General features: G+C 37.2%; 2 protein-coding genes across 2 annotated transcripts in view; one reads left to right on the forward strand and one right to left on the reverse strand.

Annotated features, from left to right (window-relative positions):
• Positions 1-4388, reverse strand: part of LOC122258349 (uncharacterized) — a 23021-nt gene extending 18633 nt beyond the window's left edge. Inside the window, exons 1-4 of the mRNA XM_043024209.2 lie at positions 4134-4388; positions 2574-2734; positions 1682-1785; positions 409-659 (exon numbers count right to left, since the gene is read on the reverse strand). Coding sequence (XP_042880143.2) covers positions 409-659; positions 1682-1785; positions 2574-2734; positions 4134-4247 — 630 coding nt within the window. The 5' untranslated portion in view covers positions 4248-4388. The remainder of the gene's footprint in view (positions 1-408; positions 660-1681; positions 1786-2573; positions 2735-4133) is intronic.
• Positions 4389-4642: 254 nt separating this feature from the next.
• LOC122258350 (saccharopine dehydrogenase-like oxidoreductase) overlaps positions 4643-12500 on the forward strand; it is an 8322-nt gene continuing 464 nt past the window's right edge. Inside the window, exons 1-10 of the mRNA XM_086531849.1 lie at positions 4643-4792; positions 7093-7182; positions 7675-7884; positions 8028-8238; positions 8685-8734; positions 9733-9866; positions 10188-10425; positions 10680-10847; positions 11106-11200; positions 11399-12500. The exon at positions 11399-12500 is cut by the window's right edge and continues 464 nt beyond it. Of these exons, the coding sequence (XP_086387975.1) occupies positions 7111-7182; positions 7675-7884; positions 8028-8238; positions 8685-8734; positions 9733-9866; positions 10188-10425; positions 10680-10847; positions 11106-11200; positions 11399-11492 (1272 nt within the window). The 5' untranslated portion in view covers positions 4643-4792; positions 7093-7110 and the 3' untranslated portion in view covers positions 11493-12500. The remainder of the gene's footprint in view (positions 4793-7092; positions 7183-7674; positions 7885-8027; positions 8239-8684; positions 8735-9732; positions 9867-10187; positions 10426-10679; positions 10848-11105; positions 11201-11398) is intronic.

Here is a 12500-nt window from a genome sequence, read left to right on the forward strand (position 1 = left end):
GAGAGAGCGAGAGAGAGAGAGAGAGAGGGCAGATATGTAGACAAAAAAGAGAGAGGAAGGTTGGTAGGGGAGGGGGAATCAGAGGGAGAAAGAGATAAAGATAGATAGAAAGAGAAAGAGAGAGAGAGAGCGAGAGAGAGAGAGAGAGAGAGAGAGAAGGATAGAGAGAGAGAGAAAGGGTGTGTGTGTGAGAGAGAGAGAGAGAGAGAGAGAGAGAGAGAGAGAGAGAGAGAGAGAGAGAGAGAGTGAAAGAGAGAGAGAGAGAGAGAAGTATACCAATCATAATCAAAGACACAGTAACAATATCAACGAAAAAAAACACACAAAAACAAACAAACTAATGAAAAATAATCCACGAAACAAAACAAAACAAAACAAAAAAATATCCCAAACAAAAACAAAACTCACATGATGGATCGGACACAAAGCCATCCCTCCGTTAAGATACGTCGAAGGTAGACAAACACCCCTTAGCGAAGGTAGATTCCCATTCATATCATCGACCTGGGCAGTTGAGGGGTAAGGTAGACCATTGTTTGGGTAAGACGGTGGATCACTTAACGCCTGGGGATCAGCTGTTGAATCTTGAAGGCCGTATAACAGCTGGTGCTTCCCACGAACCATCTGGATTACGTCTTGGCTTGTAGATTTGTCACCAGCTGTTTAGGGGGAAGTAGAAATAAGAAAAAGATAAATGAGAATGTAATCCGTGAATGTAAGTGCCTTTTTTCATTACAAGAGAAAGTGGAAGATCATGATAATATGTAAGGTTGATAAGGATGATAATAACAACTATAATTATCATAATTATCAATATTGTCACTACTATTATCATTGTTGTTGTTATAATCTTTATTCTTATTTCTATTGTGGTTATCATTATCACAATATGATTTGTTTTATATTTATTTGTCTACTAGTTATTATTATTATCATAGTAACCACGATAACAATAATGATGATAATGATAACAACGGCCATGATGACAATAGTAATGATGTCAATACAAATACTGATAACGATAACAAAAACAGTTAAACAATTAAAAGCCTGATAAAACAACAATTAGCAATAATGATAATAATGATAATAGTATAAAAAATAATGATGACAATAGTAATAAAAACAATCATTTTAATAATGATGATAATAATAACATACATGATGATGACACAAAACTGTTATAATGATGAGGATAATGAAAATGATAGTCCATGCACTGAACACTACAAATACAGACACACATAAAAAGAAGCAACAAATAAACCCCCCAAAACACAGAAAACAAACGAATCCACACACAGAACAATACAAACACACACAAAAACAAATAAAAAACAAATAAAACAAACAAGCTCACACACTGAACAACACAACAACAGACACACAAAAAAAAAAACAAGTAAAGCAAACAAATCCACACACTGTACAACACAACCACAAAAAATAAAACACAAAAAACAAATAAAACAAACAAACACACATTGAACAACATAACCACAGACGCACACAACAAAAACACAAAAACAAATAAAACAAACAAATCAACACACTGTACAACGCAACCACAAACAAATAAAACACACAAAATACAAAGACAACAAACAAACCCACACACTAAACAACACAACCACAAACATAAAAAAATAACTAAAACAAACAAACACAAAGCACTAAATACCTTTAAAAGATCCATCCTTCCGCCCTTGACCTTTGCCCCTGCCCTTGCCTCGGCCGCCCTTAGATACCAGGTCGTCGGGGTGAATAAGCCCTGAAATCTCTAACCTGAAGGCGAAGAAGGTGGTCGGTTATTTTGGGAGCGGGGTAGGCGTGTGGGGAGAGGGAGAGGGAGAAGGGGAGGGAGAAGGGGAGGGGAGGAGGAGGGATAAGGAGAGGGGGGAGGGAGAGGGAGAGGAAGGGGGAGGGGGAGGGAGAGAAAAAGGGGGAGGGGGAGAGGGGGAGGGAGAGAGAGAGGGAGAGGGAGAGAGAGGGGGGGAGGGGGAGAAAGAGGTAGAGAGAGAGAGAGAGAGAATGAGTGAGAGTGAGAATGAGAGAAATTAGAGAGAATCAGAAAGAGAGAGAGAGAGAGAGAATGAAATTCACAAATGTCTCTGAAAAGTTATCTGGCTCTATTTGTTTTGGGGAGTTCACAATACATTATTAATAGTTAGCAGTTAATGTTAGTGGCTTTATACTGGATTAACATTTATTCAATATTGATATTTACACATGTTTATATTTACTTTTGTGTGTTGATATTCTGTTTTTGTTTACGTTTTGTTTATTCCCTTATTGTCTGTGTTTATCTTTTGGGCATTAATCAACTAAATGGTTTCTTATTGTTTATTTGTTTTATTTTGTTCTCAAATTTTGACTAATTGTATGATTATTTCAAGTATCTTTTTCATATTTTCTTATCCTTATTGTTTACTTTTCACAGTTTTTGACACTGTTTACATCATCATTATCATTTTTCCTTTATAACCCGGTACCAAAATTATTCCTCTATGTTTTTTTCTCTATATTCTGAGAAATTAATGAATTAAATAACGAAAATCGAAAAGAGAGCTAACCTGTATTTATTCCGCCTAGAAAACACATTCGTATTGTCTTCCAACTTGCCGTACTCGGCACCATCATCATCACTATAATCACCATCATCAGACAGGTGTGGCGACGCAGGTGTCCAAACGTTGGTAACGTCACACAAAGGGTGCTGTGCGGCGTCAGACACCTGTAGGAGGGAGATAATAAGAGGTGGGAGGGAGGGAGGGAGGGAGAAGGGTGAGGGAAAGGGTGGGACGGAGGGAGAGAGGGAAAGGAAAAGAGAGATAGGGTGAGGATGAGGGTGAGTGACAAAGAGAAAGAGGGAGAGAGAGAGAGAGAGAGAGAGAGAGAGAGAGAGAGAGAGAGAGAGAGAGAGAGAGAGAGAGAGAGAGAGAGAGAGAGAGAGAGAGAGAGAAAGGCAGTGAGAGAGAGAATGAGAGAGAGAGAGAAAGACAGCGAGCGAGAGAGAGAATGAGAGAGAGAGAGAGAGAGAGAGAGAGAGAGAGAGAGAGAGAGAGAGAGAGAGAGAGAGAGAGAGAGAGAGAGAGAGAGAGAGAGAGAGAGAGAGAGAGAGAGAGAGAGAGAGAGAGAGAGAGAGAGAGAGAGGAAGAGAGAGAAGAGGAGAGAGGAGAAGAGGAGAGGAGAGAGAGAGAGAGAGAGAGAGAGAGAGAGAGAGAGAGAGAGAGAGAGAGAGAGAGAGAGAGAAAGGAGGGTGGAGACTGTAATATGGAGAAGGGGAAGCAGGGATAAGGGGGAAAGAGGGGAAGGAAAGGATAAGAGAGTGGACAGGAAGGGAGGGAGGGAGAATTGGAGAAAGGGAAAGACTGAGTCAGGGAAGAGGGAGAGAGAGGGGACAGGGAGGAAAATAAGAATAGGGGAGAATGGGAAAGAGGGCGGTACAAAAGGTTAGGAAGGGAGAGGCTGAAAATGTATGGGGGAAGGTGGAGAGAAGGGAGAGTGCAAGGAGGGAGAGAAAGAGAGAGAGAGAGAGAGAGAGAGAGAGAGAGAGAGAGAGAGAGAGAGGGAGGGAGAGAGAGAGAGAGAGAGAGAGTGAGAGTGAGAGTGAGAGAGAGAGAGAGAGAGAGAGAGAGAGAAAGAGAGACAGAGAGAGAGAGAGAGAGAAGCAAGGATGAGGTTAGGAGACTGAAAGCTGGGGTAGGAGGGAGAGTGAGAAAAATATAATTCATGTTACTTGATAGATAGATTTTATCAATCGCCACTGAAGTAAACTACAGTTACAACTACAAATTGAATTACATTACAACAAAGCAAGAACAGAAAGAGGAATGAAAGGATGAAAGAGAACAGATTGTAAATCGAGAATAAATGAACAGATGGGGAAAAAGGAAAATATTAACAAGACCTTTGGGTTCTTTAATTATTGATATCTAGAGCTTATCCCTTCTTTGCTTAGCATATATAACCACTGATATTAAGCATCTCTATACTAGGAATCTAAATCTTCGTACATCATTACAATGAAAATCTGCCAGTCAATAGAAATCAGTATGGAATACTATAAAAGTCAAGCAGACAGGAAATAGCACAAAAATAACACTTAAAACTAAAACTTCCGTTATACAAACTTGTCTCGAAATATTTCTTTTCGCCGACTTGTATTTCAGGCCAAATTTCGTTCCCGGCAGGATATTTTCCCCATTACTGCGACTTCCTCTTCTCGTAGACAAGTTTAGCGCCATCGTCGAATTTATTTGAAGAGAGAGTAGAGTATAATCAAAATGTCGTACGAGAGAAAGAAATGGAGATATGGAGTAATCATTGATAAAAATGTCGCCGATTTTCCTTCGCGGACAAAATTCCCGCCAAAAGTGACGTGGAAAGCAACGTCATACTACATTATGTGGATTCTTGTTCAATCAACTCTAAATAACATCATTCGTGTTCTTGAGAATAGATAAATTCGTAGAAACATATTTGTTCATTTTTCTCAATGTAAAAATAAGGATTTGTATAAAATCTTTCCTGAAATCATCCCCAAAGATGAAAACTAAGCCTTAAAAAATCCACATGATTAAGAGAAAAAAGAAAGTAAAATATCCACCTCAGTAACCCTAAAAAGAGAGCATAACCCCCAATAAAAAAAGAAATCACCCCTACGAGAGATAACCCGAGATAAAAAGATAGATAAAGGCATATCAATATCTCAGAGATCAGCTGAGTGTGACTCTCCACTCCCATCCCGAGACGTGGCGGCGAATCTCTTCTTATTTCTCGAGGTTTTGAGGTGATGTATCGTTATTTTCTCATTATTTTGAGGTTTAAATGTTTCTTAGAAGATGTGGGGTTATGGCTGAAAGGGCAGGTTGGCGTGTCATGTTGTATATTTTGTGTAAAATGAAAGTTTAATAAGACGGCTCATGTCTTCTCTTCGTTTGTTTGTTTGTTCGTCTATTTTATCGCCTAAGATCGTGTTATTTGATAATGTCTGTATTTTGTGTTACTTTTATTTGATCAAAACCTCTTTCATATTGGTGTTCTTTATCGTTACAGAAATATTTATTTGTCTTATATCAGGTTATATTAACTGTATTATGACTTAGTTGATGTTTTAATTTTATGAATCATCCACATGATTCATTCTCATAAGTTTTTTTTATGTATGAATACATTTATACTGTGAGGATTTAAAGATACTCGCTGTAGTTTCCAAACAGGTTTTTTATTTCTTATAATGATGTAGGCTATTTATCACCGAAGCCCACTACAAACTCGCTATGACATGTAATGATAGAGTATAAGTGTTAGCATTAAGCTGGTCTTTGCTAGAGCAGGAAGTGTCGAACCACAACATTTCAAATCACAGATCACAACAAATTTAAAAAATAAATATATATGGATAGAATATAGCCAATAGAATTACAAAGAAAAGATATTTAGTTTCGATATTTAGTTTCTAATGTCTAGTAGTGTCCTCTAGTGTAACAGTTAAGGAATTAATAAATCTGGGGCTGTATCAAGCAATGCCATGGCCTCCATCCTTTGCACTCTAGCAATAGTTGCCACACCGCATAATTCTTGTGGACTGGCTTCTTATTTTGGGATAAATCGCCAGGAAGGTTTATAAGCGTAAATCCACTGGAAATGCTATGAGATTGTGAGCTTACTCCTACTTTTTAAATTTTATTTGTTATACTTTATAGTTGTGAATTCTGTTTTTTTTTTTTTTTTTTTTTTTTTTATTATTATTATAATGCCATGACATGAGTTTTTCTTTATATCTGTTATCCAGATTATCTCTTTTCTCCTCTTGCTTTAAGACATGATCTTGGAAGATACAGAAAGATAAGATAAATGCAGAGATTTTAAAAAAATAAGCAAAGTAGCCTTATAGTAAAATTGAAATGACACTCGATACTTTATAAACCCTGTGCTAGCGAACCATGCAATCAGATATCGAAAAATATACCAAAGGCCAACACACCTCTATTACATATAATCTAGGAAAATGGAGGGTTTAGACCACCCAGGCAATTTGTTGTGAAATTAAGAACCTGACCAAAATGTATCTTTAAATAACTCGGAATGTAAGGGAAATATCCATGATGTTGAATGCAAATACTGCTGCAGACCAAATGTCCCATCACATATTTCTCAGTTTATACACAACCAACAATTTTATTTCATACTTTTAGTTTCAAATTTGCAAAAACATTCAGCCTTATGCATATACACCCAAGGGCATTCACTTTCGTGCAAAGTGCGGAGGCCATGGCATTGCTTGAAGCAGTCCTATTCAGGGAAATTATCTTGAAGATTGCTTGGTGTATAAATATAGATAGATAGATAGATTTATAGATAGATAGATATGGAAATATAGAGATAGAGATTTATGTGTGTATGTTTATATTTATATATATATATATATATATATATATATATATATATATATATATATACATATACATATACATATACATATACATATACATATACATATACATATACATATACATATACATATACATATACATATACATATACATATACATATACATATGAGAGAGAGAGAGAGAGAGAGAGAGAGAGAGAGAGAGAGAGAGAGAGAGAGAGAGAGAGAGAGAGAGAGAGAGAGAGAGAGAGAAGGGGGGGAGGGGGGGGGGGGGGAAGGAATTATAATATATATATTATAATATACATATGATATAGATAGGTAGATCGATCTTTGTATTTATGTATATATAGATAGATAAATGTGTTATATATATATATATATATATATATAATATTTATCTATATATATGATATGAGATATGATATAATATAATATATATAATATAATATGATATAAAGATCGGTAGATGTATAGATATAGATACATAGATAGATGTGTGTATGGTTATATATAAATGAATATATGGATATATACAGCATGCAATCTTTAAGATAGTTTTCAAACATTCCTTTTCCATTTACCCAACAATATTTTTAATACAATCTGATTATGCTATTAATTTTTACACCAATAGGTATTCTTTGCTAAGTCTTTCTGGATATAATCTGATGAAATATCTTCTCTATTTCCAGAAAAGAAAACTGCTAAGTATGGCGGAACGAGTGTATGACTTGGTTGTGTTTGGTGCCACTGGATACACAGGCCAGTTTGTGGCCGAGGAGGTAACGAGATGGTTTTCTTTTATTGTCAACATTACCATAGTTAATATGGCTATATCCATACTGATGCTCCTTTACTTGTCTTACGCAACTACTAATTACTATTCAGAACGGTCAATCAATCACTAACTGCAACTACACACACATATATATTTATACCTTGCATCGTATTCCCTTCATTCTCCGTCTCCTGCTTTTTCCTCTCCCTCTCTTACTCTCTTCTCCCTCCTCCCCATCCAACTCTCTCTCCTCTCCTTCCTACAAATTTTCTCCTAAACCCTCCTCCTCCTTCTCACTTGCATAATATAAAGTCATCTATAGTTATGCCATGCTGTGATGAGATTTGGAAATAAGAAATCTGGAATTAGAATTTTAGGAAAATAATGATTCAATGATCACTACCCTTATTACTCTAAGGAATTTTGTAGAACTTAATCCCCATGCACAGTTTGATAAGACAGTTGAGTTGCATAAACATCATCTCGGCTCTTCCAGGTGGCCAAAATAGCTGACAAAAATCCAGAGCTGAAATTCGCCTATGCCGGACGCAGCAAAGAAAAGCTTGAGAAGACCTTGGAGATGGCTCGTACAAACACCAAGCTGGAGCTTAAAGACGTTCCCTTGATCGTTGCCGACGTGAGCGATGAGGAGACCCTCGTGACTATGGCACAGCAGGCCAAGGTCGTCATCAACTGTGTGGGACCTGTAAGTCCTTTTCTACCTTTGAGCTGGATTTTTTTTCTTCTCCTTGTTTTCCGTTTCTTTGTCTTTATCATGTTGTTTAGCTTTTTAGACTTTTTTTTTTAAAGACTGCACTCAAACACTACCTCCTCTTCCCTCCGTTGCAGTACCGCTTCTATGGGGAGAAGGTGGTCAAGGCCTGCATTGAAGGAGGGGCCAACCACGTGGACATCAGTGGCGAACCCCAATATCTGGAGACCGTACAGCTCAAGTACTCCAAGGAGGCTGAGGAAAAGGGAGTGCACGTGGTGGGAGCCTGTGGCTTCGATTCTGTGCCAGCTGACTTGGGCACGGCTTTCCTGCAGGAGTCGTTTGGAGGTAGGGAATGCTAGGTGGGGGCAAGATCACCTGGACATTTTTTGAGGATGACGTTATTTTATTTTATTTCATATCCTTCCATTTCCTACCTTTTTCCCTTTTATTTTTTCTTTGTTTTTTGGTGTTTCTTGTTCCATTAACTCCTGAGGTCAAAAAACAGTTTTTCTCTCACTGTGATGGCTGTTTTGCATTTCATTTTCCCTTGTATTTTTCCTCTCCCTGCCCTCCCTTTCTCCCTTTTTAATCTAATTTAACATTGAGTCATTGTAAAGTTTTGCTTTTGGAGAGGAAAATATGGTTATCCTTTTTTTCTAGCCCAATTTTTTTTTTTTTTTAAGAAAATACTACCTACATTATTTGAACATCAGTCAAATAAAAGAGCTATTAATAACTTCATGAATACCTATATGGTATTTAGATACCTTCCTAAAATATGTGCTTCACAGGAGATGTCAACTCGGTGGAAATGGTCGTGGGTCTTCATGATGATTCATCCGTAAGTTTTTTTGTTTTTTTTTATTTTTCTCTCTATATCTAGAATAGATTATAGAACTCACACTCCCCTTCCTTTTTTTTTCTTTGAGTACTTAGTATTAGTTTCCAACCAATGAAGAAATCTTTGTCTTTTGGTTAGGTGATTTTAGTGGTACAATTTTTCTTTCATGTCTCCTTAACCCAATCCCGACGGGCCCAGCGAGAAGTGGCAACCCCCTACGCTGGGCCTATGCAATATCGCCTCAGGGACGTGACACTGGTGTGTCGCCCTGCCATCAGGCACTTTGCCGAGTCACACGGGTGTGACACACCGTCATCATTGGGTTAATAATGAGACAGTATTGTAGTACGCTTTGAAATAGATTATTATTTAAGTATTGTAATTAACCCTCTTGAACATTTGTGTGGTAAATCATCTCCTCATGGTATGTAGTGAATACATTACATATAATAGGAGTCATGCTTTTTTTCCTTAAAAAAAAGTATTAAAAAGAATTGAATATAACTTTTATTACTTATATCTGAATAAATCTGTGCTTTTACCTTTGTTCCTTCTTAATACTGAATTCATACTTTACTTTGTCAGTTTGCAGCTTTATACAATATGGCATTAACCCATCACCCCCAAGTTGGCTCCACAAGGGCTTAGTGTTACACCAAGAAGTCAATTAGTAGGCCTATTTGACCTGGTTACACTATTCCTTGAATAAATAAAAAGAAAAAAAAAATGATAATGACTGTATTGAGGATATTAATAGAAATAACTTTTTTTCCCAAAAATTAAAGGAAAGGGGTAAACAGGTAAGGTTGGGTAGGTCTGCCTACTGACTCCTTGGTGAGTAAGCACTTGTGGAATTATCTGTATTAAAACAAAAAAATAGATAATCAAGTAAATAAAAAAAAATTAGTGGACGGTGCACATCCCTGTCGCCAATGGGTTAAAGCCTGCAAGGTAGATTTACTGTGAAATGTACACCATATCCCTTATTCTTTTGGCAGGGAAATGCACCAATCAACTTTACGACCATGGAATGTGCCGTCCATGGATTATCTCACAGCAAGGAGTTGAAGGACATTCGCAAGGAGCTCTTCACCACTCCACTGCCCAAGTCACCCTTCAAGCCTGAGCCAAGGTGGGAACGTGCTCTTTTGCTCACTCTCTCTTCTTTTTCCGGTCTTTCTTTTCCTTTCTTTCTCCCTCCTCTTTCCTTCTTCATTTCTCTCTCTCATATATTCTCTCACCCCTCTCCCTCCTTGTCTTCCTCTCTAATTCTCTTTTTGTCTCAATTTTCCTTGTGATGAAAGGATCTGCATAGGGAATAAATCTGTATATGTAGTTACATTTATGATGTGCAGCTTTCTACATTATAAGTTCTATTTTGTCATGAATTTCCACCACAATGAAATTATGGTTTATAAAGAGGGAGATACATGATTCACATTCCTTTCCACAGGGGCAAGTTATTCTACAGTGAAGAAGCCAACCGCTGGTGCCTCCCAAACATGGCCTCTGACCGCTCTGTTGTCATGCGGTCACAGCGAATTAACTTTGAGCTGGAGAAGAGACGCCCAGTGCAGTTCAGTGCTTACTTTGGCATGGCTGCTCTGTCGACTGCCCTATCTGGCATTATGTTTGGGATCCTCTTCTACCTGATGACTTCCTTCTCGTTTACCAGATCACTCTTGCTCAAGGTGAAGAAGGTTTATGGGATGCTGTTCAACTTTTATTTCTCTGTTTCTCCATCTGCTTCTCTCCTTCCTCCTTTAAAGTAAATTTTGAAAATAGTGTATCAGACTGAAAGATATATTAGTGCTTAACATCTTGACAGTAAATCAGAGCTTTAGGGGCTTACATTTGTATAAAGGTGAAAAGTTTCATTGGTGATTAGTTACAATTTTTTACATTGCAAGTACGACAACAAATTTACAAATATCTTGCTTTGCAGTATCCCGAGTTCTTCACCTTTGGCCTCTTCACCCGGAAGGGACCAAACCGCGAGGACCTGGTCAATATGAAGTTCTGCGTGACCCTCACTGGCAAAGGATGGGAGAACAAGATAGATGACCCTGAACAGCAGCACACTGAACCACCTTCAGTTACCAAGACTGTTACGGTAATGATAGGTGCATTTTGCATGTACTTAGTTGTTGAAAAATATTGTTTCAAGGAGGTAAATATGACATTAAGAGAGAGAGAGAGAGATAATGAAAGATATTGAGATATATGGTTTATTTCATTTTGCTAAATTCAGCAAGTGTGGAGAACTTATCCCCCTTACAAATTCCACTAGTTAGGCCAAGTCTCTGAGAGAATAAGAGAGATTTATGGAAAGTCTTAGATATGTATTGACAACAATTATCTCATGAAACAGGTGGTTGGTCCTGATCCTGGATATTTTGGTACAGCTACCATTGTGAGTCAGTGCGCCCTGACAGTGCTTCAGGAAAAGGACAAGCTCCCAAAAAGGTAGGCTGATCCTGTCTTAATTTTTAATGCGCGGAAAAGGTGTGTATATATAGTAACTAACAGCCATCAGTTACAAATTCCATAAGTTCATGATAATTTATTTTGATAGAGCTATACCAACTAGTTTCACACTCAGTTTGAGAATTAAATAATCATGAATTGTCGATTAATAGTTCACAATATAATGCATCTTCACAGTGGTGGTGTCTTCTCACCTGGAGCTGCCTTCCTGAAGACTTCCCTGCGCAGCCGTCTGGAGGAGAATGGAGTCATCTTCAAGGTCAAAGAGTAGAAACTACGGAGTTTCAAGGACGACTTGAAGGGAGAACCATAACCAAATTTCATATGGCCTTATTAATGCATAAATTCCAAAGATATATTTATTTTATGTAGTTTGACAGTACTTGGTTTTGAAGTGTGGGCAATCAGTGAGAGTTAGGTTATGCTTTAATTGATTATGAAAAGGAATCTGAGATGTAACTTTTTACTTTGATTTATTTGTATTTTTATTTTAGTTCTATTTTTTGAATGACTTTTGACAGTCATAATAAGTTTGAATGGGTTTTGAGTCTTGATAGCATGACATGTTAACAGAGTTGATTTGCCAAGTAGAATGAGCTGGAAGGATATTTTCTGGGTGTACTTTTGCTTGCTTTACTTGCAGTCAGTATGTTGAGTAATTACTATTTACTTTTCTATTCCTACTTTCTTACTAATTCATCTATTTTCTTCTTTTTTTATCAAATGGTAATGTGATAAGGAATATTTATGAGTGAAAGTAGTCAAATATTTTTTCTAGCAGATGTCATTGTTCTAATTAAGGATGGATGATTTTTGAACATTGAAGGTATATTTTATATATGCATTTACATTGTATAACAGGTATGGTGATACCCTAAATTGTAGTGCCAAAAGTTAATGAAATTACGAGGCTGAATAATACAGGACTCGCTAAAGATTCTGTTCTCTTCCCCTATTTTCACATTCCTTCTTTTTCTTGTTAGACCAGTTAGTTATAGATCATGCACTAATTGTGTTCCTGAAGAGCATTTAATTACAGAATTTTCTGGATATTTTTTCTGTTGTATTCAAGGTGCTTTACATGACATTGTACGACTGTCATTATACTAGCCACTTTTTCTGATGTGTATTATGTTTACTTCTACACGAAAAGTTAATAACCAGTGATGTTGAGTGTTGCTGTAAAAGCTGCCTCTTATTTTTATACTTTAGAACAAAAACTGTCTTGCTTTATTAGTTTATCATCATCCTTCTCTGCAACAGCCTATGAAGAGACGTA

Source organism: Penaeus japonicus, unplaced genomic scaffold, assembly GCF_977035675.1.
Source record: "Penaeus japonicus unplaced genomic scaffold, GWHDUDI00000001_assembly GWHDUDI00000036, whole genome shotgun sequence".
NCBI lineage: Eukaryota > Metazoa > Arthropoda > Malacostraca > Decapoda > Penaeidae > Penaeus > Penaeus japonicus.